The following is a 24831-nucleotide window of genomic DNA, read 5'->3' as shown; positions in this document are numbered from 1 at the left end:
ACCGCAAAAAAAAAAACAAAAAAACATAGTACCTGTATTTTCATTTTACAAATCTTTAAGTGTGGGGGAAAGTTTGTGTTCGCTTCTAAATCATAATACGTGGAATCAAATGAACCAGGGTTTAAGTTTTGATTCTATCTAAACTGTTTCTGCTTCCTGCTTTGGGTGAGTCATTTGTCATTTCCTTTGTTTCTGAGGCAGAGATAGCAGTACTTGATTTTCAACTGCTCAGGGGTCAGCACCCCAACCCCTAGTTGTTTCAACTGTTGAAGGGTCAATTGTATCTGATAAGGGGTTGATATCCAAAATATATAAAGAACTCCTATAATTCAAGAGGGAAACAAAATTCGATTAAAAACTGAGCAGAGGATCTGAAGAGACATTTTTTAAAAGAAGACACACAGATGGCCAACAGACATATGAAAAGATGCTTAACATCGCTAATCATCAGGGAAATGCAAATGAGAGTCACGAGATATCGCCTCACATCTGTTAGAATGGCTATTATCAAAAACACAAGAAATAAGTATCGGTGAGAATGTGGAGAAAAGGAAACCCTTGTTGGTGAGAATGTAAATTGGTGCAGCCACTATTGGGAAACTGTTTGGAGGTTCCTTTAAAAAACAAAAGTGTCCTACCATATGGATCCACTTCTGGGTATTTATTTGAAGAAGACAAAAGCACTAATTCAAAAAGATATATGTACCCCCATGTTCGCTACAGCACTATTTACAATAGCCAAGACACGGAAACAACCTAAATGTCCATCAATGGATGGGATGGAATGGGTGATGGGGGTCAAATTTCCAGTTACAAAATAACCCAAGATTTTAAAGAAAACCTGTGTTCATTATATTAATCCCGTGACATTAACTTCATTCACCAATACAAAGAAACATGACAATTTGCCTGTTAAATTAATACAACCCAGTACTATGTAGTTAATAACGACAAAGGATTTAGGTGGCTCCCAACAGTATCTACTTCCTTTTTTACCCCAAATATACTCTTTTCAAACTTTCAGCATGCCTCCAAATTCTAATATTCCAAAATTAAAGAGCAAGTCTAAATTTACCTATGCAAACTGAAAATGATGTTTTATACTTTCCTATCAAAGAATGGTAACATATTTGGTTTATTCTTAAGAATGCTTCTAATCCCTTTTCCTCTAGATACCCAATATTCAAGAGTTCCTTTTTATCTGGAATACTTATTCTAAGAGTCTGCAGTTCCAGGTTACACAGGGAAGCAAGAGTTATTTTTAAAATGTACCCATTAATAAAATGCTCATTATGGGTTTCCCATCCCAACCACACTAGCCCTCAAATCAACACAGTGCCTATGCCTGTTCATCGTGCCATTAGTCTCTTGCTGGCTATAGATTTGTAAACACCTGACAATTTAATCCAAATGCAATGCAAAACGACTGCAAATTAAATTACATTAGCAAAATATGCAAGATTTCAGAAAGTTAATGAAAACGTGTTGGGAAAACTGCTTGGAATCATTTAAACAGTCTTGAACAAATAAGAGGTATGTCAGCTAATGACTAAAAAAGATAATCAACAAAGATGATACTAGATTCAAGAATTTTCTTTAAACAGCAAATAATTAAGGAAGGTTCTTGGAACTGAAGAAACTCCCTACCACTTTTGCAAAAATAAACTCCATTATATCTTAAAAGTTAAAAAAAATGGTAGCATTTGCCTTATATTCTGATTTCAGAACCCAATCCTGCAAAAGATGCAAGTCCCTGTAAAAACCTGGCCTCAAATTAGACATACTGTAAAAGGTTATCTTATGTTTATTCACTAAATGGAATAGAGAGATAGAGATAGAATAATAAAACTATTATTATTATTTTAATCCTAAAAATAAAATTCACATTCCCAGTTGTGGAAGAAGCAGCAAATTCCTGATGTAGGTACCAATCACCAACTGCACTGGCAAGCCAGAGCTCATAAGAACTAGAAAAAACTATCTGCAAAAATAGAAAAATGACTTTCATAAAGGTAGAACAACACTATCACCATTTTGCCTTACAAAGAGACAATAGAAGCCAAACTGATGAACTAAGTTGACCTATAATCCTCCTGTAGGCAATCCACAAAAAGTTTTCACTAAGGTGCTGAACAATTGATTCAGAGCTAGGTTTCACTTCATCAATGGAACATGCAAGCTTTCAATTGGGATTCTCTACAAAAGGCAACCTTTGTAATAAATGAACCACCAGAGAAGATTCTAATAAAACTTACCATTGTGTATTGCATTCAGCAACTCTGAGAAAGCTTTTAAGTAAGGAAAAAAGGACTTCAGGTTAAGATCATTCTCAAACACACAAAAGAAATACATAGGCATAGGCTGCATCAGTATAATAAAATCTCAGTAAATCTACCTTGGATCATTGCTTAAATCATTAAAACTACAAGCTTGGCTCAGTCTTCACATGGTATAAATTTCTAGATACCGCATTTCACTTGCCAATATATTACCTACTAAATTTAAATAACATATCAGATATACTGTCATAATGATGACAAATCTCCTTAGTAATAAATAAAGCTACTTTTAAAAAGACATTTAGTAGTCTAACTATGTAATGTTCTTCTGGCTGAAAGCCAGTATCTATAAGATGCAATTCTATACAGGTAAATCCACCTTTGGTCACACTTAATAGTATTTATTGTAACGAAAAACCTCATTTTATCATCTAACCTGATCAAACATTCTCAATTCCTAGACTTTAGTATAATAGGCTCAAGATATGCAGAGGCCTAAGCAAAAAAGATATCTAATGCCAATATACAAATATTAACATTAAGATTAGTGAAAAACAAAAAACTGGAAATATTACTTCATTGGGGAACAGAAGTCACAATTCTACAATGGAAGCACCATATTAAAAGGTCAGCAATCAACAAAATTTGGTCACAATTTGACTCTAATATGGATCCTGAACACAGGACAAAGCAGCAAGTTAAGCTACCTTTGTAGGAGAAAGAAATCTATTCAATTAAGAACCAACTGCATTTGAGAAAATTAAAATTTAAAGGTTCAGAAGTGGCATAATATACTAGAAAAAGCACTAGAGTAGGAGTCAAAGAGTCTGGGTTACCAACCCAGTTATACAACTTACTAGTTGTTGGACAAGCTCCATCATGCCGATACTGCATGGAAATTTCTGTTGGGAGGGAGGAGAAAGGAAATCAGCAAAGAAGTTGCCAGTGAGTTAAGGGCAGAAAAGAAACAGGCCAGAAAAACAGGAAAACATTCACCTAAATAAAAGTCTAGCTGAGCAGGGCAAACAGAAATGCAAGAACAGAAATTATGAGCCAGTAATTGGGACATAAGGGGTAGGAGGACCAAACATGATGGCATTCTCACAAATCTTAACAGGACAGTGTAGAAATGTGTGTGCATGTATATGTGTGCAACGAATGAGGAAAAGACAGAAGGGCTTACAAATGAATCTGTATAACAAGCATTTAAGAATAAATGGATTCACTTCTATGAGGAAGTACAGTTAGGCAATGAGATAAACTAATGTGCTTTATATAATTCATTAGATGAGAACAGTGTATCAAACACATTTGAATGCTATGTTCAATTAGAAATTACAATTTAAGTATGAAAATTATTTAGTTTATATCTGAGCAGAAATCCATTATGACTTACATAACAATAAAAAACTCATTAAACTACAGTCTGCTTACTTTCTTCTACCTTTCATTTTTGATGATGATAATGAATGAAAAGCCATTACTCTTATTCTTTTACTCCACCCAAATGAGGAGAACGAGCAGAGGGTGACATGAAGCAATAAAACACTGCTAAAAGCAAACTCTGCTCAGAAATGGGAAATAAATTTCCATATGACACTCCAAAGGAAAAGTAATCGATAAAACCAGTGCTAAGGCTTTGACTCAAAAGTCCTGGCCTGGGAACTCCCTGGCGGCCCAGTGGTTAAGACTCTGCACTTCCACTGCAGGAGGCAAGGGTTCGTTCCCTGGCTGGGGAACTAAGATCCCGCAAGCCGCCGCAGGAAGCCGCAGGAATTCTCTGGCTATTAGTTAACCAAAAACATGACTTCTAGGAACCATGTGCACAGCAGAGCCTTCCAGGCAACCATCACTCACACATCTACCTCAGAACTCAAGTCTAATCATGGGCCCACTCTGAATAACTTGAGATTAAGAAGAAAGACAAAGCAAGGTAGAGGAAGCCAGCACTCACTTGCAATCACTGTAATGTTAAAAGAACTTGACATTAGACACTGTTAAAAAATCAAACACTTAGGCCAGTTTAGTGTAAGTCCTTTCCAGATGACCCTTGAAAATGAGTCATGGTGGGAGAATTTGTCACCTTAATGCTTCAGTAACAAATGCAATACAAGTGAGATTTTAAAAGGCTATTAAAGAGATAGACATGTTACATTATAGAGAAATGGTAGTTGTTTGGAATGGTCCTAAAAAATAATCAAAGGACACTCATGCAGAAGGATTTTCTCAGTGGGGACAAAAAACTGGAATATGGCTATTCTGGCCTTTGATCTAGTACTTTTATAGAAAGACAGCCATGACATAGGGCCAGCAAATTTTCAGATCATCAAAAGCCAAAACAAAATCAGGGGATTTTCTAAGAAAGCAAATTCCAAGGTATATCCTGGTCTTAGCAGCATCCAATATCCTTTATGATTTTCATTTATAACCCAATATAATCAATGTATATAAAATCATGAACCTGAGTCATTTAGATGTGAATTATGTTCACTAACTGTAACTACTCCTTCATCTACAATACTGTGTTAGTAACTCTACTCTCATGAGTTTATTAGATTAATATTTTATCTATATGATTCCCTTACCTGTTTACAGAATCAGTCTATTTCTAATTAAAATATTTTATCAAAAAAAGACTCCTCAGTTTCACTTTACCAACATAAGTAGATATGACATAAACAGGGATACATTTAACAAGTTCCCTTTCATAGTTACACAGGCTCAAGTTAAACTTTCATAACCTTCATATTTCAGGAGAAGCCAGAAGAAACTTCTATTGAGGCGATCTACTCATAGTAATAATTTGTCTTTGTGAAATCAGGAACAATTTAAGATTAAGTAGATAGTCTCACAACCAAAGGACTGCCTTTCCAGAATCTCCTTTTATAGCATGTATCACCACTAAAGAATTCCATCACTGAAATAGATTTCAGGTATCTTAACTGAGAAAGGTATAGAGGCATTCTATTAAAGAATTAGAGACTGAGTTTAAAAAACAAAAACAAAAAACAGGGAACCCTATACTTTGAAAGGACAGAGCGTGCCCAAAGAAAAGAAATTAACGTTAAACCACCATCATTTAACGAATACCAAACTTTTCTCAGAGAAAATAAAATGATGATTTTTGTGAAGAAAAAATGCTAACCTTCACTTTACTAAATCATAAACTCTCCTAATGTGGTTGAGATAAAAAGGAAAACAGGGACTTCCCTGGTGGTGCAGTGGTTAAGAATCCGCCTGCCAATGCAGGGGACACGGGTTTGAGCCCTGGTACAGGAAGATCCCACATGCCGCGGAGCAACTAAGCCCATGCGCCACGACTACTGAGCCTACGCTCTAGAGACAGAGAGCCACAACTACAGAAGCCCGTGCACCTAGAGCCCGCACACCACAACGAAGAGTAGCCCCCGCTTGCAGCAACTAGAGAAAGCCCGCGCATAGCAACGAAGACCCAACGCAGCCAAAAACAAACAAACAAATAAATAAATAAAAGGAAAACAGAAAAGGACAAATACAGCACGTCAACTCTTCCAAAATATTCAATGTTTTCAACATCTTAATTTTCAATGTTTCAAAAGACCAGGTGCCTATTAAGAGCTCAAAAGAACATACGTAGGAAAGAATTCAATAAAAAGTTTAATATGATCTGTAAGCCAAAACTTACAACGTTTAGTAGCCACTTAAAACATTTTGTACAAGTCAGTATAAAACAGTAGGTCATTTATCAGGATGTACTGTGATTTAATAAAAATCTTACAATACAAACCCTTGATCAGACAAGTTTAGAGGTGTTTTCTGGGTTTCTATTCTGACTAGATCTAGGCCTCCTAGAATAAATATCTTGCTACATATGCTCTACTATAATTTGAACGTCATGAGAGAATTTTGATTACTCTAAAATTCTTTTAATAGTAAGTTGCCAGAATTAAGTCCAGAATGCTAATTCTAGGAGAAAGACCACTAGCCTCAAAGTCTGATTTCTTCAGCCTGGCAGTCAACTCTCCATAAACTCATCCTGCTCTATTTAATCAACATTACTTCTATCCCACAAACACAAGCTTCTTGTTTCTATGAAGTTTACCCTTCAAATATACCTTTACTATCTTTTCTGATAATAATGTTGGCCTTCTTTTTCTGCCTACTCCAAAGTACAATTCAAATTTCATCTTGTCCATGGTCTTTTCCAACTAATTATATATCCTAAAACTGGTCTGTAATACTATTGATACGTGAAAAGCTTTACAATAAATAATTTCACTTGCAATCTGGCAAAAACATTTGAAAGACAAGTACAAAATCACACAGGATACTACTAAACACATGATAACGTTCTCAATGATTACTAATAGTATTCATTCTTTTTTTTGTTTTTTAATGTTTAGCATTTATTATGGTCAAAGCACTGTGCTGGCAGTGGGGAGACAGTAATGAACATGACAAACACAGCCCCTAACCTCCTGGAGCTAGGATTATAGTGCTTGTTACAGTCTACCCTTATAATTAACAGGTGTTTACAAGGTCACCTGCATTGTTACTTGCACATGAATCTTTAAAAGGGCATCATGGAAAACAATTCTTGATAACACAGTACACATTTTCTCCTTCTGACTTATTTATACAGGAGCGAGTTTTCTGCTTTTACAATTACTAAGTGCTTTCTCAATCTAAAATTAGGCCAAAGGAAAATTTAACGTTTTGATACTAGTAGGAGGTACTATTGTTGCAAGTTAAATTATTGGCTCAAACTCTCTTGTTGATCCCATTGCTTAAAGCATGACTGACAGTATACTAGTAAGGTTTTACACCCTCATCAGCAAACATCCCTTGAATTTTATAATTAAGTGTCTCTGGAATCAAGGAAAATGCATAGCTCCACCACTTAGAGCTGTGAGAATTCTGTCTCTGTTTCCTCTTCTATATAATGAGCGATAATACTTGATGCTTGTCAAGTGCTTAAGACAGTGTGCAGCACATGCTAAGTTTCAACAGCAGTTAGCAATTCTTAACTTATGGTAAGAAGGCGTAATTCCTAAATACTCATGGCATTTAGCCAGCTTCTTCTAGATAAGCATAGACTTTTTAGTACTAAGCTTATCAGTGAGAGAGTGCTCTGATCTAGTCATAAAACTTTTATTAAAATGTGTAAGATTAAATAATATATTACCTCAAATAGTTTTCAACAACTAATCTTATTCCCTAAGTATGGCTTTAACAAGATACATACACTCTTCAGAGTGATTTTAAAACTCAAGTTTAAGAAAAAAAAAAAATCCTAGGGCTTCCCTGGTGGCACAGTGGTTGAGAGTCCGCCTGCCGATGCAGGGGACACGGGTTTGTGCCCCGGTCCGGGAAGATCCCACGTGCCGCGGAGCAGCTGGGCCCGTGAGCCATGGCCGCTGAGCCTGCACGTCCGGAGCCTGTGCTCCACAACAGGAGAGGCCACAACAGTGGAGGCCCACGTACCACCAAAAAAAAAAAAAAAAAAAAACCTGACAAGTCTAAATTTAAGTCATTTATTTTGATGAAATAATATTTATGGGAATTTCTCCCTAAATTTCTGTCTACCTACTGGTGAGGTAAAAGGGATACAAATTCATATTTTTCTGCCACAGATGTACCACAGACACTGCCCTCACAAAGTATTCAGTAAAAAACATGATTTCCCACACATAATATTTCCCTAAACCAATAACAGCTAGGAAAATCTTTTAAGAATTTATCTTTTAACTATTTAGCCTATATTAAGTAAAACTGGATTAGTGCCAAATGTCTTTTCCAAAGACCAAACTGTCCTCCTAAGATCGTAACACTTTTCATTAAGACAATTAAACGTCACTTAGCAACTCACAGTATTATCATAATGGTAGTTTAAAATGAATTTGCGGGGACTTCCCTGGTGGTACAGTGGTTAGGAATCCACCTGCCAGTGCAGGGGACACAGGCTCGAGCCCTGGTCCAGGAAGATCCCACATGCCATGGAACAACTAACCCCGTTGAAGCCCACGTGCCTAGAGCCCATGCTCTGCAACAAGAGAAGCCACTGCAACGAGAAGCCTGCACACTGCAACCAAGAGTAGCCCCAGCTCGCCACTAGAGAAAGCCCGTGCGCAGCAACAAAGACCCAATGCAGCCAAAAAAAAAAATTAAAAAAAAAAAAAATTAAATTAATTTGCTTGGTGGTAGTGGCGGTGGGTGGGTGGGTGAGAGGGAGGGAGGGAGAGAGGGAGGGAGGGAGAAAACAAGGGGCCAAGCCTACCTGAACCAAGTGGAGAGGAGCCCACACTAAGACTCTGCACACTCCCATTCCTGAGCGGCGTGGGGGATTTCTGGAGACTAGAGCTGGTTACACTTCCTGCAGCTGACGCTACAGATGACGTTGGTGAAGCAGAAGAAACTGAGAGATGAGAAACATTCTCTTGACTTTTGTTTCCTTTGGGTCTACCAGGCCCATGCTTACTTTGTTTATTTCCTTTTCTTTTCTTTTCCTTTACAGTTTCTTCTTCTATGCCAGAAGTTTGAGCCCGCTTATATCCTGCTGTAGGAAGGCTGGAATTACCCAAATCTCCAGGTGAATTTTCAAAGCTTTTAGGCTGCGGAATAACAGCTGAGGTTGAAGGGAGACCAATTATGGAACTAAAACTATTTACCCCCCCTTCCTGGCTTCCAGACTCTCCTTTATGTACATCTTTGGTTGATGATGACTGTTGGGAGTGAGTGTAACTGTCATTACGCAGATCTGAGTCTGTAAAGCTCAAGAAATCCTGGGGAGACTGTACTGAACTTCCCGAAGATGATTTTACACTGCCTGGAGTTCCTGAAAAACTGCCTGTAGTGGGGGAAAAAAAAAAATGGGGTAGGAAAAGAAAAAATTGGATGCAAAAGTTCCCATGAGCAGTAGAAATGACACAATCATCAAAAAGAGAGGATGAAAAAAATTATAAAACTTAGGACATCAGTATGTAACAAAGCTAGATTTTTTTAAGGATTATTACTGAAATCAAGTTTATCTATAAAATTATGTTCTAAAAATACTTATTTTATAGTTATTAAATTGAATATTAACTCTTGAATTATACGCTATTACTTGTACAATTACCAAGATATAAGATGTGCTTTATTTAACCTACCTTTTACCATGGCAGCATTCCTCTACTCTCCCCCAAATGCCTTGTGTATGCTTGAGGAAGGACCAAAGAAAAGCAAAGTCTCAAGGAGACTCTGAAATGACTATGATTGAACTCTGAATGGCTTTGGGAACTTCCTTTCTTGCAATTATTGAAGGTATGATTATAAATGTTCCCAACATACAATAAGATCCAAAAGATGTTGCTCAGGTCGTAAGTTCTGAGTTTTAACTTCAAGATAATATTGGTGAACGTTATCTTTCAGTTATATCTACCCCACCAAAACATGGATTTGATATAATCATCATCATATGGAACCTAATCTATATAACTCACATTCTCCCAGTCCACCTCCCACGGAGATGCATAAAGAAAAGAAACCAGCCACTTATATTCTGCTATTGCTTTTATGAAAGTAAAATCATAGGAGGGGCACCTCTCATGAATTTCTCACAACTGCTTATTTTTTCTCCACTCTTTAAAGAATATTAGTAAGCCCACCGTGTCATTATGAGATATAAAACCTCAAGGTTCTTATTTACCAGGTTAAAACTAATGGCTGGGATGAAACAAATTCGATCCACCATCCCATTTCATCAAACACTCTCGCCACGCTTGCCAAATGAAGTAACAAGTGTTTAGACTCAGTTTTGACCAACATCTATTGTGTTTCATAAAACTAAACTATGTCATGTTTTAACTAATGTCTTCAAGAAACGAAAGCTCAAAATAAAGTGTTCTGTTGGCAGTGGAAAGGAAATTCCAAGCTAAGTGTTAAATTTTACTGTAGAGCACATTCATAAGTAATCACACATAAATCTACCTAAATATTTACAAAGATATTTTTTCCCTACACATAAGAAATAATTTCTTTTTAACTAAAGTCTCAAGGTTTTGGTTTTTAAATTTTAAGCTCTTCTAAAATGGCTCATTAAAAAAAATTAATAGTTCTAAAATTTAACTCCTTCAAGAGAATATCTGCCTTATTAATTTACAAAATTACTTGTACCGATGTGACCATTTTCAGGCCATTTCTGTGTAAAAAAAATATATACATATTAAGAAGCCATTTACATTACATCAATCATTTAAGGATAACTGCAATTTGCCACTTAATTAACAGCTATAAAGAAGTTCTTTATTATCCATTCTGATCTGTCACCATCTGTTTTTTTTTCTGCACATTTTTGTTTTTACAGCTGGTGTTAAAAGCTCACGACAGCATAGCAAATACTTTAAAACACTTAGTATACACAATATTTTAAATGTGTATTTTCTAAAATTCACATACTACCTGCAATTAAAAAAAAATTACCTTAAATGCCCTACCTTTAAATTTCAACTTTTAAAACTTTTCAGGATATTACTTCAGATATAAAAACATAACACGTTCTCTACCATATCTTAACAAAAGCAGGGAAAGACTCTCCAATATTGTGAAATTTAAGAAAATGAGAGCTCTCTTTTCTAAATGAATTAGTACTTCAAAGATAACATTAAAAACTCAAAAATGCAATTTTACAGTACAAAATAAGGTCTTAGTTATAGAGAAGAGATGACTGAATTCTGCTAATCACATTCAAAACGTGAATGAAGTTACATTAAAAATTAGTTTTACAGGAATTCCCTGGTGGTCCAGTGGTTAGGACTTGGCACTTTCACTGCCGTGGCCCAGGTCTGATCCCTGGTCAGGGAACTAAGATCCCGAAACCCATGTGGCAAAAACCAACCAACAAACAAAAAAACCCAAAACTACAGTTTTACTATTTGTTTTCCAAAGTATCATAAAAATAATATACAGTAAATTTATTAAACATAAAACAGCAAATTTAGCATTTCATTTCTTTTCTACTTGTCTAACTTTTTGTTATATGAGGCAAAAAGAAAAAAAAATCTAGGACTTGAAAATCTTGAAGCACAAAATAACTTAGTTTAAAAATATATGAATATACTTTTTAATGAAGAGGTCAGCAGTCTAAGCATCTCTCTACATATTCAAATTATGTCCTGGTAGATTATGGGCATAATTTTTATTGTCAGCAAAAGCTTTAACAGGGTAAAGAAAAGGACAACTTTTTCCCTCATTTACTCCTAGGGGACAAAGGGCTGGGGTGGGGGCGAGGGAGAGGAGGCCTTTATTTTACTAAATGTATTTGTCTTGAACAGTTTTAGCACTTATATTTCTCAACATATTTATTTCAAAATAAAAATCTAGAACATTAGGCTAATGTATTCTAACGTTTAGCTGAGTTATTTTGTTCTCCATAAAACAGACTTGTCATATAAAACACAAAATGCCTAGTTAATTCTGAATATCAGTTAAACAACAAATTATTTTTCAGTATAAGTATGTCCCAAATAAATGCATGGGACACACACTGAAAAAAATAACTTGTTGTTTAACTAAAACTCAAAACTAGCTGGGCATCCTGTACATACAGCAGCCATAATTACCAAAAGATATGCAGGCTGAGCAGAATTCTACTTTCATCTTCAAGCTTTATAATAAATGCATTAATAATCAGCAAGTATTATTTACCGAGAACTATTTAGCTCCCCTAAAAATCACTGAGTACTTATTCACTTATTGAAAATGTATACCTTAACCGTTTTAGTGTTCAACTGGGAAAGACAAATAAAAACAATTTATAAGTTAGAATGACTTTTCTGTTGAGCAGAAAGGAAAGGAAAACTCCAGCTTTTATTGTTTTTCTCCTCAGACTTAAACTTTATTCCACATCTATTTAAACATTAAAAAAAATTACAGTTCAACTTTAGAAGCACAGGTCATAACACAAAAAGAAAGCAAAGTTCCCAGAAACATTTGAAGAAGGAATACTAGTCTTTAAAGTAATCTTACTATAGCAACTAATCATAAAATAATCTCTAATTATCCAATAGTTATAAGTAAAAGGTAAATTCTTTTATAAAACTTAACTACTATTGATCATCACAAGAACAAGTATTTCAACTAAAATATCATAATTAATACCTTGCTGGAAAGGACTAGCTGCTGATACAGTCGTTCCTGGATTTCTTCCACCAGGCTTTCTTCCCCTTTGACCTGAGCTGTGAGCTGAAGATTTCTTCCCTTTGCCCTCTGACCCTCTAGCCTCTGAAACATCTTTTGCACTAGTAGTGTGCGCAGAGACTTCCTGGAAATTTGCATTTGTAAATCGTGCTGCAGTATCTTCCAAGCGCTTCAATGATCCAGATATAGAGTTGCTGCTAGTGCTTGTATAAGTCTAACATTTTGATTGAGAAAGGAAGTAAAAGGAAAAAGAACTGATTACAATTTGGCTACAGGGGGAAAAAAAGATGGCACATTAATAATAAATAATTATTGGACTTGAAAGATAAACATATGAAAGTTTCAGTTATAAAAACATGTCAGTCTGCCTAAGAAAATCATGTAAGAACAATTTAGAGTCTGGTACAAATATTTCTTTTAAAAATGTAGATAATTTATAATATGACTGAGCATCAAATTGCAGCAATTAGTAAAAGTACATATTAGTTGTTATTTATTAAGTGACACACAGTAAGCAATACAGAAGATACTTGTTTCTCAAGCAACATAATTTTCAACAAGAACAATCTACTTCTTAGACATGAAATTAAAATCAGCTTTAGTGTTCATCACTGACAGGCAACAACTAGAGAGAAGTAAGGTACTACAATTTCACTACTGGACTATATCCATGATATTTTACAGATCTAGCATAGGTCAGAGCAAGAATTTTTTAAATTCAGATGAAGGCTGCTTTTCAAAAGAGAAATATTTAAAACCTTGAAACAGAAAAGATTTCTTCCCAGTATTAAGTTGAGGAAACAGTTACATTTTGCAGTTAAGATTTCTAAAAAAAATTAAAAGTACAATTATACCATAAAATTTATTCACAATCACCCCGTATAATTAGTTATGGTAGGGAAACAAAGCAAGATAAAGACAAACTTAAACAGTTTCCAGTTTTTAATAATCATTTTAATATAAGGTGCATGCAAATAATGACAAATTAAATGACTATGAAAGTGTGATGCCAGATGTAAATTAATCAACATGCTTTGAAATTAAAGATTTATATGGGGGCTTCCCTGGTGGTGCAGTGGTTGAGAATCTGCCTGCCAATGCAAGGGACACGGGTTCAAGCCCTGGTCTGGGAAGATCCCACATGCCGCGGAGCAACTAGGCCCGTGAGCCACAACTACTGAGCCTGCGTGTCTGGAGCCTGTGATCCACAACAAGAGAGACCAGTGAGAGGCCCATGCACCACAATGAAGAGTAGCCCTCACTCACTGCAACTAGAGAAAGCCCTCACACAGAAACAAAGACCCAACACACCCAAAAATAAATTAATTGATTAATTTAAAAAAAAAAGATTTATATGGTCCAAAGGGTCAGGGATTTTTGTTGCCGTTGTTAAACTGGTGTCTGAACTATAACTAGCCCTAAATTTCTGTTGAATAAATAAATAATTTTCTAATACTTCTATCTGAAATCTCCAAAGTAACACAAGTGAAAAATCTGAAAATATGCAAAATTGAAATCTGCCACATATTAACAACCACTCAGTACAAAACATCAGAAGAATTTTAAAAATGAGAAAGTGACAATAAAAATCAGGTTTGTTAGCAAATCAGTGTTCAGAAAAAAGGAGTAAGAGGAAACTTCAACTGTTTTGAAAACCAAATCTTTACTACTACTCTTCTGCTACTTGCCCAGTGTTGCTGCTACACCCCACAGCATCTCACTGCCAAGAACAGATTTTCACCATCAAGTACAAGAGACATTATGATCTCATAAAAAACTAATCACTATTGTAATAAACTATAATCCACAAATAAGAAAAAGGTTTTCAAACTAAATTTCAGGAGGAAACACACTCCCATTTAACAAAACAATCATATTTAAGCTGATTAAACTTCATGGATGACTACCTTTCCCAGCCAGACAGGTCACTTTCAAAATCACCTGACACTTTACTTTTCCAATATTTTTTTCCAATAATTCAAGTTGATCCTGAGATTTTCCAACCCACTCATTTGACCCTAGTAAAGTTTAAAAGTCATCTAAAAAAAACACAATGGCGTTCTTCATTCAAGTACTCTATGTGTCAAATAAGGAAAAGGAGAGAAAACTGGGTAGAATACCAACAACAGAAATATGCTATTTCCACATAACAACCTAAATTAGGGTTGGTCAATTTTCCCAGTCATTTAATAGAATATACTTGCTTACCCCTGAAGTATAAATATGTCCATATAAATCCAATGAAAACATGATATTTGGAAGAGAAGGTATTACAGAGAAAGCATTTAATGAAAATTACACAAATTTCAGTGACCAAAGTCATATTAAATAAAACCATAACATTTTATTTTTTACAAACCTCAACACCTTTTAAGTTTAAAAAAAAAAAAAAATAAAAGTACTACAGGGACTTCCCTGGTGGCACAAGTGGTTAAGAATCCATCTGCCAATGTAGAGGACACGGGTTCAAGCCCTGGTCCCGGAAGATCCCACATTCCACAGAGCAACTAAGCCCGTGCACCACAACTACTGAGCCTGCGCTCTAGAGCCCGCATGCCACAACTACTGAAGCTCGCATGCCTAGAGCTCATGCTCCACAACAAGAGAAGCCACCACAACGAGAAGCCCACACACCACAACGAATAGTAGCCCTCACTCACTGCAACTAGAGAAAGCCCGCGTGCAGCAACAAAGACCCAACGCAGCCATAAGTAAATAAATAAAATACACATAATTTTTTTTAAAAAGATACCACAGGTTTCTTAGTAAGAAAAAAAAATATAAAAATAACTTTAGCTGAAGATTCTAACAGTTAAAAAAAATTTTATACATGCCCCCAACATCACAAACCGGTTTCCTCAGTCAGTTTCACAACCTAAGTAACTCTCATAGCATTAGCATGTCATTGCTCTGAGAGCCACTATAGTGCTTAAAAATACATATTCATGTAAATTGACCATAAAATACAAACTAACTACATCAATTGGTACTCAACTGAGTAAAATATAGCCTTCCTTTATTTTCTTTTCCACTAGAGAGAAAATTGGATATCTGGCTATATTGATAGTCTTTAGAGAAGTGCATAAACACTTTGTGATTTACAGGCAACTTAATGAATCTTTCAAAATAGACATCTACAATGTGTTTGATTTTTCTTTCATGGCCAACTAAAATTATTAGTCCTCAGATGAGATGCAAATCCAATATACCTACTAAATAGCATTAATTAGGAACAAAAAAACATTTCTAACTTCAAACAGAAAATTTTAGACTCATAATTAATCAAAGGCTATCAGAGGTAACCAAAGAAATAGCAGTTATTATATTTTAAAGGTATGGTTGCCTTAGGTTTTATTCTACAAGGTTCTGTAATCCATGTTTGGAAGAAGGAGGCAGAGGGAAGGAAAACAACCAACAGCTTTGCCTTTCACCAACATGGTGAAACAGAATAATGCTTGTTAAAAAATTTTTTTTAATTATATACTATTCAAGTCTCTCATAAAAGTCACATTTTTCACTAGCCCAATTCTTAGAATACAGCACAGAAACTATCAAACATGAAGCACAAAAAGAATGAAAACTTTTTAAGGGGGAGGGGTGCCAGTAAGCTATGGGACAACATTAAGAAGCCTAATGTACATGCTACTGCAGTACCCAAAAAAGAGCAGGGGGGAGGGACTTAAAAATAATAATAGCAGGGGGAAAAAAGAAAAAAAATAAATAATAGAAAAACTATGAAATTTGATGAAAACTATAAACCTACAGATCAACTAACCCCAAGTATAAGAAACATAAAGAAAATGCCATGAATGCACATCATAATCATATGGCTTCTCGCTACAAACCAACAATAAACAGAAAATGATAAAAGCAGCTGGGGGGGCGGTTAAATATGCCTATGTGCTAAGAAACAAGGATAAGGATGAAAACAGATTTCTCATGAAAAAGATGCTAGCTAGAAAAGAGAAGAGTAAAATCTTCAATGTACTAAAAGAAACAAACTATCATTAACCTAGAATTCTATACCGAGCTAAAATACCCTTCAAAAACACAGGCAAAATAATTGTTTTTCAGATAAAAAAGCTGAAAGAACTAATCACCAGCGGTTAACACTATAGTAAATGCTAAAGGTTGTCTTTCAGGCAGGAGGAAAACAACAAAGGAAACGTGGATGTACACAAAGTAATTTAGAGCACTAGAAACAGTGATTACATGGATAAATACAGAAGACTTTTTAATTATTTAAGTCTCTTTATAAGGTAACTGATGATCTAGAGCAAAAATAATAACAATGAATTGTGAGGTTTATAAAATATGTAAAAATTTTAAAACATGACAAAAACAGGCCCAAAGCCAAAAGGGTAGCAATGGAAGTACACAGTTGTAAGGTTCTTATATAATATGTGAAATGGTATAATATCACTTGGAGGCAGACTGTGACAAGCTAAAGATTTATAAACCCTAAAGCAACTAATAAAATAATACAATTATTACTAATCAGCCAAAATGCAATCATACAAAATATTCAATGAGAAAAAAAAAATAGGGAGATGAGAAATAATGGGCAAATTAAAAAGGACTAACAAAGGACAGACTTAAATACAACCATATCAATAATCACATTATATGTAAATTACCTAAACACCCCCATTGAAAGACAGAGATTGTAACAGTGAAAAAAGAAACTCAAGACTTCATGTTGTCTACAAGACACCCATTTAAAACATAAATACAGAAAGATATTAAAAGTATAGGGAACACATATGAATCTAACACTAATCCAAAGAAAGCTGAATTCACAACATTAATATCAGACAAAGTACACTTCAGAACAAGAAATATTACCAGGATAAAGAGATCTATTAATCAAGAGGATATAAAAATCCTAAATGTTTCTGCAAATTATGAGACCTTCAAAATAAATGAAGCAAAAACTAAATAGAGAAAACAAACAGCAAAATGTATAGTTATAGTAAGAGAGGTTCCTTCTTTTTCTCAATAACTGACTGAACAAATAGACCAAAAAAAATGAGGATACAAAGAAACTTAAACAATATAAGTCAACTTGACCTAACTGATATTTATAGAAAAACTTCATACAATAAGAGCAGAATGAATACACATCCTTTTGAAAAGCACACAGAAAAACAAAACAATCCATGTTCTGTGTCATTAAGAAAATCTCAAAAAAATTTAAAATAAATTATAACACAAAGACATTAAATGAGAAATCAACAAGAAGATACGTGAAAAACCCCTAAATATTTCAAAAGTAAATAAAATGCTTCTAAGTAACCTATGGTCAAAGAAGAAATCAAAAAGAAACCATAAGGAATTTGTTCAACTAAATAAAAATGAAAATACAACATATATTTTGTAAGTGGAGCTTAGAACAAAGTTTTTAGCATTAAATGTCCATATCAGCATTTTCTGGTCAGCATGTAATAAGGAACTTTGACGTCTTCATTCCATCCTAACAAGTAAAAAGCCTAACAAACTGAAAAGTCAATAACTCTTCTTAGATCCATCAGAGAAGCGAGGTCACAGAGCAAACCACTGCCACCAAAATTAGAGAGACAGACAGACAGACAGATACAGAGAATCAGAGCGTACCCAAACAGAAATCTCTATGGCAACCAGTATCAGGGTAGGAAAACCTCAAGTATAATTGACAAATTGTTGAAGGCTCAGTGTGGACAAGTCTGAGAGATTAAAAACTCCAGGAGGGGCTTCCCTGTTGGTGCAAAGGTTAAGAATCTGCCTGCCAATGCAAGGGACATGGGTTCGAGCCCTGATCGGGGAAGATCCCCCATGCTGTGGAGCAACTAAGCCTGTGTGCCACAACTACTGAACCCGAGCTCTAGAGCCTGGGAGCCACAACTACTGAGCCTGTGTGCCACAACTACTGAAGCCCGTGCACCTAGAGCCTGTGCTCCACAACAAAAGAAGCCACTGCAATGAGACACTCACACACCGCAACGAAGAGTAGCCCTCGCTGACCACAACTAGAGAAAACATGTGCACAGCAACAGACCCAACACAGCCAAAAATAAATAAATAAAATATATAAATTTATTTTTTAAAAAAGATAAAGGTAAGGCAGATAGATCTTACTAAAATAAAAAAAAAAGAACTCCTCACACTTTTCAAGTTTTACCTCCAAGAGCTCTACCAAGTCTTGACAGTGAAGACCAGAAGAAAAATATACACTCATGCTTCCAGCAGGGAAGGCAGAAAGGAACTATTCTATTATGCCAAGGTATTCTGTTCTTCTTAATAAGGCCTGTTATCAGGAGAATATATTTTACCAGAGCATAACCTGCTGAGGTTGTATCAGAGCCTCAAGTATGTGAAGGAAGGGAAATACCCAACTACAACCCCCACCAGTATCCTGTCCCAGCAAAGCAGGGTAGGGGGTGAGAATCACTTGTGAGGTTCACAGTCCAGGGGCACAGGCTCACCAAAAGACTGAGAACTAACCATAGGACTATAGAATGCTTCCTGTCTCTCTTTTTTTTTTTTTTTTTTTTTCTTCCTGTCCCTCTTACCATCACATTATTAAAGGCCTATTTACCACACTTCCTTTTATCCAGTAAATCATATACATCTTTTAACAAAAAACTACAAGGTGCACTAAGAGGCAAATAGACCGTGTGAAGAGAACGAACAAACATCAGAACCAAAGACAGAGATGGCACGACTGTGGGAATTACCAACCCAGAAATTTTTTAAACTATGATTAGTATGCTAAGGGTTTTAACGTAAAAAATAGACAGCATGCAACAACAGATGGATATTGTAAGCAGAAAGAAATTCTAAAAAAAATTTTAAAGGACTCTTTGAGATAAAAAAACCCATAACAAAAATGAAGAATTCCTTTGATGCGCTCATTAGTAGACTGGGCATGGCTATGGAAAGCATCTCAGAGAGTGAAGATATGAAAATAGAAACTTCCAAAAATAAAAAGCAAAGAGAAAAAGAAACTATGAAACAGAGAACAATATCCAAGAACCACAGGACAACTACAAAAGGTGTAACACAGGTGTAATGGGAATACCAGAAGGAAAACAAAGGAACTGAGGCAATATCTGAAGCAATAATGACTAAGAATTTAACCAAATTAATGTCAGAAACCAAATGACAGATCTAGGAAGCTCTGAGAATACCAAGCAAGATAAATGCCAAAAAGCAAGCAAGCAAACAAAAACAACACCTAGGCATATCATATTCAAAATGCAGAAAATCAAAGATAAAAGAAAAAACACTCAAAGAAGCCAGAAGGGGGGAAAGCCTTAACTACAAAGGAGCAAAGATAAGAATTACATCTGACTTCTCTTCAGAAACAATGCAAACTACGGAGTGATGTGAAATATTTAAAGTGTTGAGAGAAAAAAAACCACCTAGAATTCTGCACACTGCAAAATTATCCTGTAAGAGTGAAAGACAAAGACTTTCTCAGACAAACAAAAATTGAGGGAATTTGTTGCCAGTAGGACTACCTTGCAAGAAATGTGAAAAGTTCTTTGGAGAGAAGGAAAATGAAACAGGTCAGAAACGTGGATTTACATAAAAAATACCATCAGAGAATGAATCAGTGAAGGTAAAATTAAACTTTGATTTTTTAAATTCTTAATTGACCTTAACAGATAGCTTGCTCAATGATGTATTTGATTATATCGTTTTATGCATTCATATGCTTATGTATGTTCATGTATAAGCGAAATGAATGACAGCATTGACAGAAAAGACGGGAGGGAGGAATTAGGAATATTTTGTTATTATAAGGTACTTGTGCTACCATGAAGCAGTATAGTGTTACTGAAAGACGCCTTAGATATGCTGTAAAGATATATTGCGAGCACGAGGGCAACCATGAAGGAAAACAAGTATAATTGATATATTAAGAAATGAAAAGAAAATGGAATCGTATAAAATGCTCAGTTAAAACCACAGAAGTTAGAAAACATGTGGAAGACAAAAACAGGAACGAAGACCAAGAACAAATAAAAAACAGTAACAAGTTTTGTAGATACTAACCTAACTGTATCAACAATCATCCTAAACACACATGGTCTAAATATGCCAATTAAAAAACAGAAATTGTCAGAGTGGATCAAAAAGCAAGACTCAGGTACAGTAAATATAGAGACACATCATGATTTTAAAAAAAAAGAAATCAATGGATGGAAAAAGGTATAACATGCTATCACTAATCTAAACAAGGCAAGAATAGCTGTATTTCAGACAGAGTAGACTTCAGAGCAAGGAAAGTTAACAGGGATAAACAGTGACATTATATAACAACAAAGGTATGAAGACTACAAGATGACACAACAATCCTTCATGTGTATATGCCTAAAAACAAAACATTAAATACATGAGGCAGGGACTTCCCTGGTGGCACAGTAGTTCAGAAATGAAAGACGGAACATTAACTACAGATCTCATGGACATTAAGGGATAATCAAGGAATTTTACACACAAAAAGAAACAGACAATCTGAACAGACCTATATCTATTAAAGAAATTTAATTAATAATTAAGCACCCCACCAAAACACACAAAGCACCAGGACCAGATGGGTTCACTGTTAAATTTTACAAAATTCTTAAGGAAAAAAATTATACCAGTTCTCTACAACCTCTTCCAGAAAATAGAAGCAGAAGAAATAATTCCTAACTCACTCTATGAGGACAGCAATACTATATCAAAACAGATAAAGACATTATAAGAAAGAAAACACAGAATAATATCACTTATTAAATAGATGCAAAAATTCTCTACAAAGTATTGGCAAATCAAACCCAAAAATGTATAAAAAGAATTATAGAGACTTGCAAGATGGCGGAGGAGTAAGATGTGGAGATCACCTTCCTCCCGACAAATACATCAGAAATACGTCTACATGGGGAACAACAACTACAGAACACCTACTGAACACTGGCAGAAGACCTCAGACCTCCCAAAAGGCAAGAAACTCCCCATGTACCAGGGTAGGGAAAAGAAAAAAACAAAAAACAGCGACAAAAGAATAGGGGTGGGATCTGAACCACTGGGACAGAGCTGTGAAGCAGGAACAGTTTCCACACACTAGGAAGGCCCTTCACTGGTGGAGACAGGGGCTGCTGAGGGGGAAGCTTCAGAGCCAAAGACGAGAACACAGCAACAGGGGTGCAGAGGGCAAAGTGAAGAGGCTGCCACACAGAGGATCGGTGCAGACCGGAACTCACCAGCCCGAGAGGCTTGTCTGCTCACCCGCCGGGGCCGGCGGGGCTGGGAGTTGAGGCTTGGGCTTCGGTCGGAGCACTGGGAGAGAGAGGACTGGGGTTGTCAGCATGAACACAGCCTGCAGGGGATTAGTGCGCCACGGCTAGACGGGAGGGAGGCCGCGGAAAAGTCTGGATCTGCCTAAGAGGCAAGAGACCATTGTTTCGGGGTGCGCGAGGAGAGGGGACTCAGAGCACCGCCTAAACGAGCTCCAGGGATGGGCGCAAGTCACCGCTATCAACGCGGACACCAGAGATGGGCAAGAGATGCTAAGGCTGCTGGTGCAGGCACCAAGAAGCCTGTGTGCAAGCACACGTCACTATCCACACCGCCCCTCCTGGAGCCTGTGCAGCCCACCACTGCCAGGGTCCCGTGATCCAGGGACAACATCCCCCGGGAGAATGCACGGCGCGCCTCAGGCTGGTGCAACGTCACGCTGGCCTCTGCCGCCTCAGGCTCTCCCCGCATCCGCACCCCTCCCTCCCCCCAGCCTGAGTGAGCCAGAGCCCCCTAATCAGCTGCTCCATTAACCCTGTCCTGTCTGGATGGGGAACAGATGCCCTCAGGCGACCTACACGCAGAGGCAGGGCCAAATCCAAAGCTGAACCCTGGGAGCTACGAAGAAGAGAAAGGGAAATTTCTCCCAGCAGCCTCAGGAGCAGCAGACTAAATCTCCACAATCAACTTAAGGTACCTGCATCTGTGGAATACCTGAATAGACAAAGGATCATCCCAAACGGAGGCGGTGGACTTTGGGAGCAACTGTAGACTTGGAGTTTGCTTTCTGCATCTAATTCCTTTATGATTTCATGTTTATCTTAGTTTAGTATTTAGAGTTTAATATTCAGACTTTCTTATCACTGGTAGATTTGTTTACTGACTTGATTGCTCTCTTCCTTTTTTTTTTATATACAGATATATATTTTTTTCATTTTTCACTTTTAGTGAGAGTGTAGGTGTATGCTTCTTTGTGTGATTCTGTCTGTATAGCTTTGCTTTTACCATTTGTCCTAGGGTTCTGTCTGTTGTTTTTTTTTTTTAAGTATACTTTTTAGTGCTTGTTATCATTGGTGGATTTGTTTATTGGTTTGGTTGCTCTCTTCTTTCTTTCTTTTTTTAATGATTTTTTAATTTTTTATTTTTAATAATTTTTTATTTTAATAACTTTATTATTTTTTTCTTTCTTTCTTTTTTTCTCCCTTTTCTTCTGAGCGTGTGGCTGAAAGGGTCTTCGTGATCTGGACAGGTGTCAGGCCGATGCCTCTGAGGTGGGAGAGCCAAGTTCAGGACATTGCTCCATCAAAGACCTCCTGGCTCCACATAATATCAAACAGTGAAAGCTCTCCCAGAGTTCTCCATCTCAACGCTAAGACCCGGCTCCACTCAGCGACCAGCAAGCTACAGTGCTAGACACCCTATGCCACACAACTAGCAAGACAGGAACACAGCCCCACCCATTAGCAGAGAGGCTGCCTAAAATCATAATAAGGTCACAGACAACCCAAAACACACCACCTGATGCGGTCCTGCCAACCACAAAGACAAGATCCAGCCACATCCACCATAACACAGGCACCAGTCCCCTCCACGAGGAAGCCTACACAACCCACTGAACCAACCTTACACACTGGGGGCAGACACCCAAAACAACGGGAATTACGAACCTGCAGGCTGTGAAAAGGAGACCCAAAAGAGAAACACACAGCAGATGAAGGAGCAAGCTAAAACCTACCAGACCAAAGAAATGAAGAGGAAATAGGCAGTCTACCTGAAAAAGAATTAAGAGTAATGAAAGTAAAGATCATCCACAATCTTGGAAATAGAATGGAGAAAATACAAGAAAACTTTAACAAGGACCCAGAAGAACAAAAGAGCAAAACACAATGATGAACAACACCATAAATGAAATTAAAAATTCTCTAGAAGGAATCAATAGCGGAATAACTGAGGTAGAAGAACGGATAAGTGACCTGGAAGATAAAATAGTGGAAATAACTACCACAGAGCCGAACAAAGAAAAAATAATGAACAGAATTGAGGGCAGTCTGAGACACCTCTGGGACAACATTAAACACACCAACATTCGAATTGCAGGGGTCCCAGAAGAAGAGAAAAAGAAAGAGACTGAGAAAATATTTGAAGAGATTATAGTTGAAAATTTCCCTAATACAGGAAAGTTAACAGTCAATCAAGTCCAGGTAGCACAGAGACTCCTATACAGGATAAATCCAAGGAAAAACATTCCAAGACACATATTAATCAAACTATCAAAAATAAATACAAAGAAAAAACATTAAAAGCAGTAAGGGAAAAAAAACAAATAACATACAAGGGAATCCCCATAAGGTTAACAGCTGATCTTTCAGCAGAAACTGTGCAAGCCAGAGGGGAGCGGTGGACATATTTAAAGTGACGAAAGGGAAAAATCTACAACCAAGATTACTCTACCCAGCAAAGATCTCGTTCAGATATAACGGAGAAATTAAAACCTTTACAGACAAGCAAAAGCTAAGAGAATTCAGCACCACAAAACCAGCTTTACCACAAATGCAAAAGGAACTTCTCTAGACAGAAAACACAAAAGAAGGAAAAGACCTATAAAAACAAACCCAAAACAATTAAGAAAATGGTCATAGGAACATACATACCCATAACTACCTTAAATGTAAATGGATTAAATGCTCCAAGAAAAAGACATAGACTGGCTGAATGGATACAAAAACAAGACCTGTACATATGCTGTCTACATGAGACCCACTTCAGACCTAGGGACACGTACAGACTGAAAGTGAGGGGGTGGAAAAAGATATTCTGTGCAAATGGAAATCAAAAGAAAGCTGGAGTAGCGATTCTCATATCAGGCTAAATAGACTAAAATAAAGACTACTACAAGTGACAAAGAAGGACATTACATAATGATCAAGGGATCAATCCAAGAAGAAAACGTAACAATTGTAAATATTTATGCACCCAACATAGGAGCACCTCAATACATAAGGCAAATGCTAACAGCCATAAAAGGGGAAATTGACAGTAACGGGATAAAAAGAGGGGAATTTAACACCCCACTTTCACCAATGGACAGATCAGCCAAAATGAAAATAAACAAACACAAGCTTTAAATGATACG

The 24831-nt window shown here is 36.5% G+C and overlaps 1 protein-coding gene across 1 annotated transcript in view; it reads right to left on the bottom strand.

Annotated features, from left to right (window-relative positions):
• The window catches only part of MLLT10 (MLLT10 histone lysine methyltransferase DOT1L cofactor), a 243767-nt gene that overhangs the window by 67786 nt on the left and 151150 nt on the right, over positions 1 to 24831 (bottom strand). Inside the window, exons 10-13 of the mRNA XM_065871216.1 lie at positions 12396 to 12648; positions 8536 to 9105; positions 3137 to 3181; positions 2256 to 2288 (exon numbers count right to left, since the gene is read on the bottom strand). Coding sequence (XP_065727288.1) covers positions 2256 to 2288; positions 3137 to 3181; positions 8536 to 9105; positions 12396 to 12648 — 901 coding nt within the window. The remainder of the gene's footprint in view (positions 1 to 2255; positions 2289 to 3136; positions 3182 to 8535; positions 9106 to 12395; positions 12649 to 24831) is intronic.

Source organism: Phocoena phocoena, chromosome 2, assembly GCF_963924675.1.
Source record: "Phocoena phocoena chromosome 2, mPhoPho1.1, whole genome shotgun sequence".
Taxonomy (NCBI): Eukaryota; Metazoa; Chordata; class Mammalia; order Artiodactyla; family Phocoenidae; genus Phocoena; species Phocoena phocoena.
Note: the sequence above shows the minus strand (reverse complement) of the source record. Positions and strands in the feature narration are given on the sequence as shown.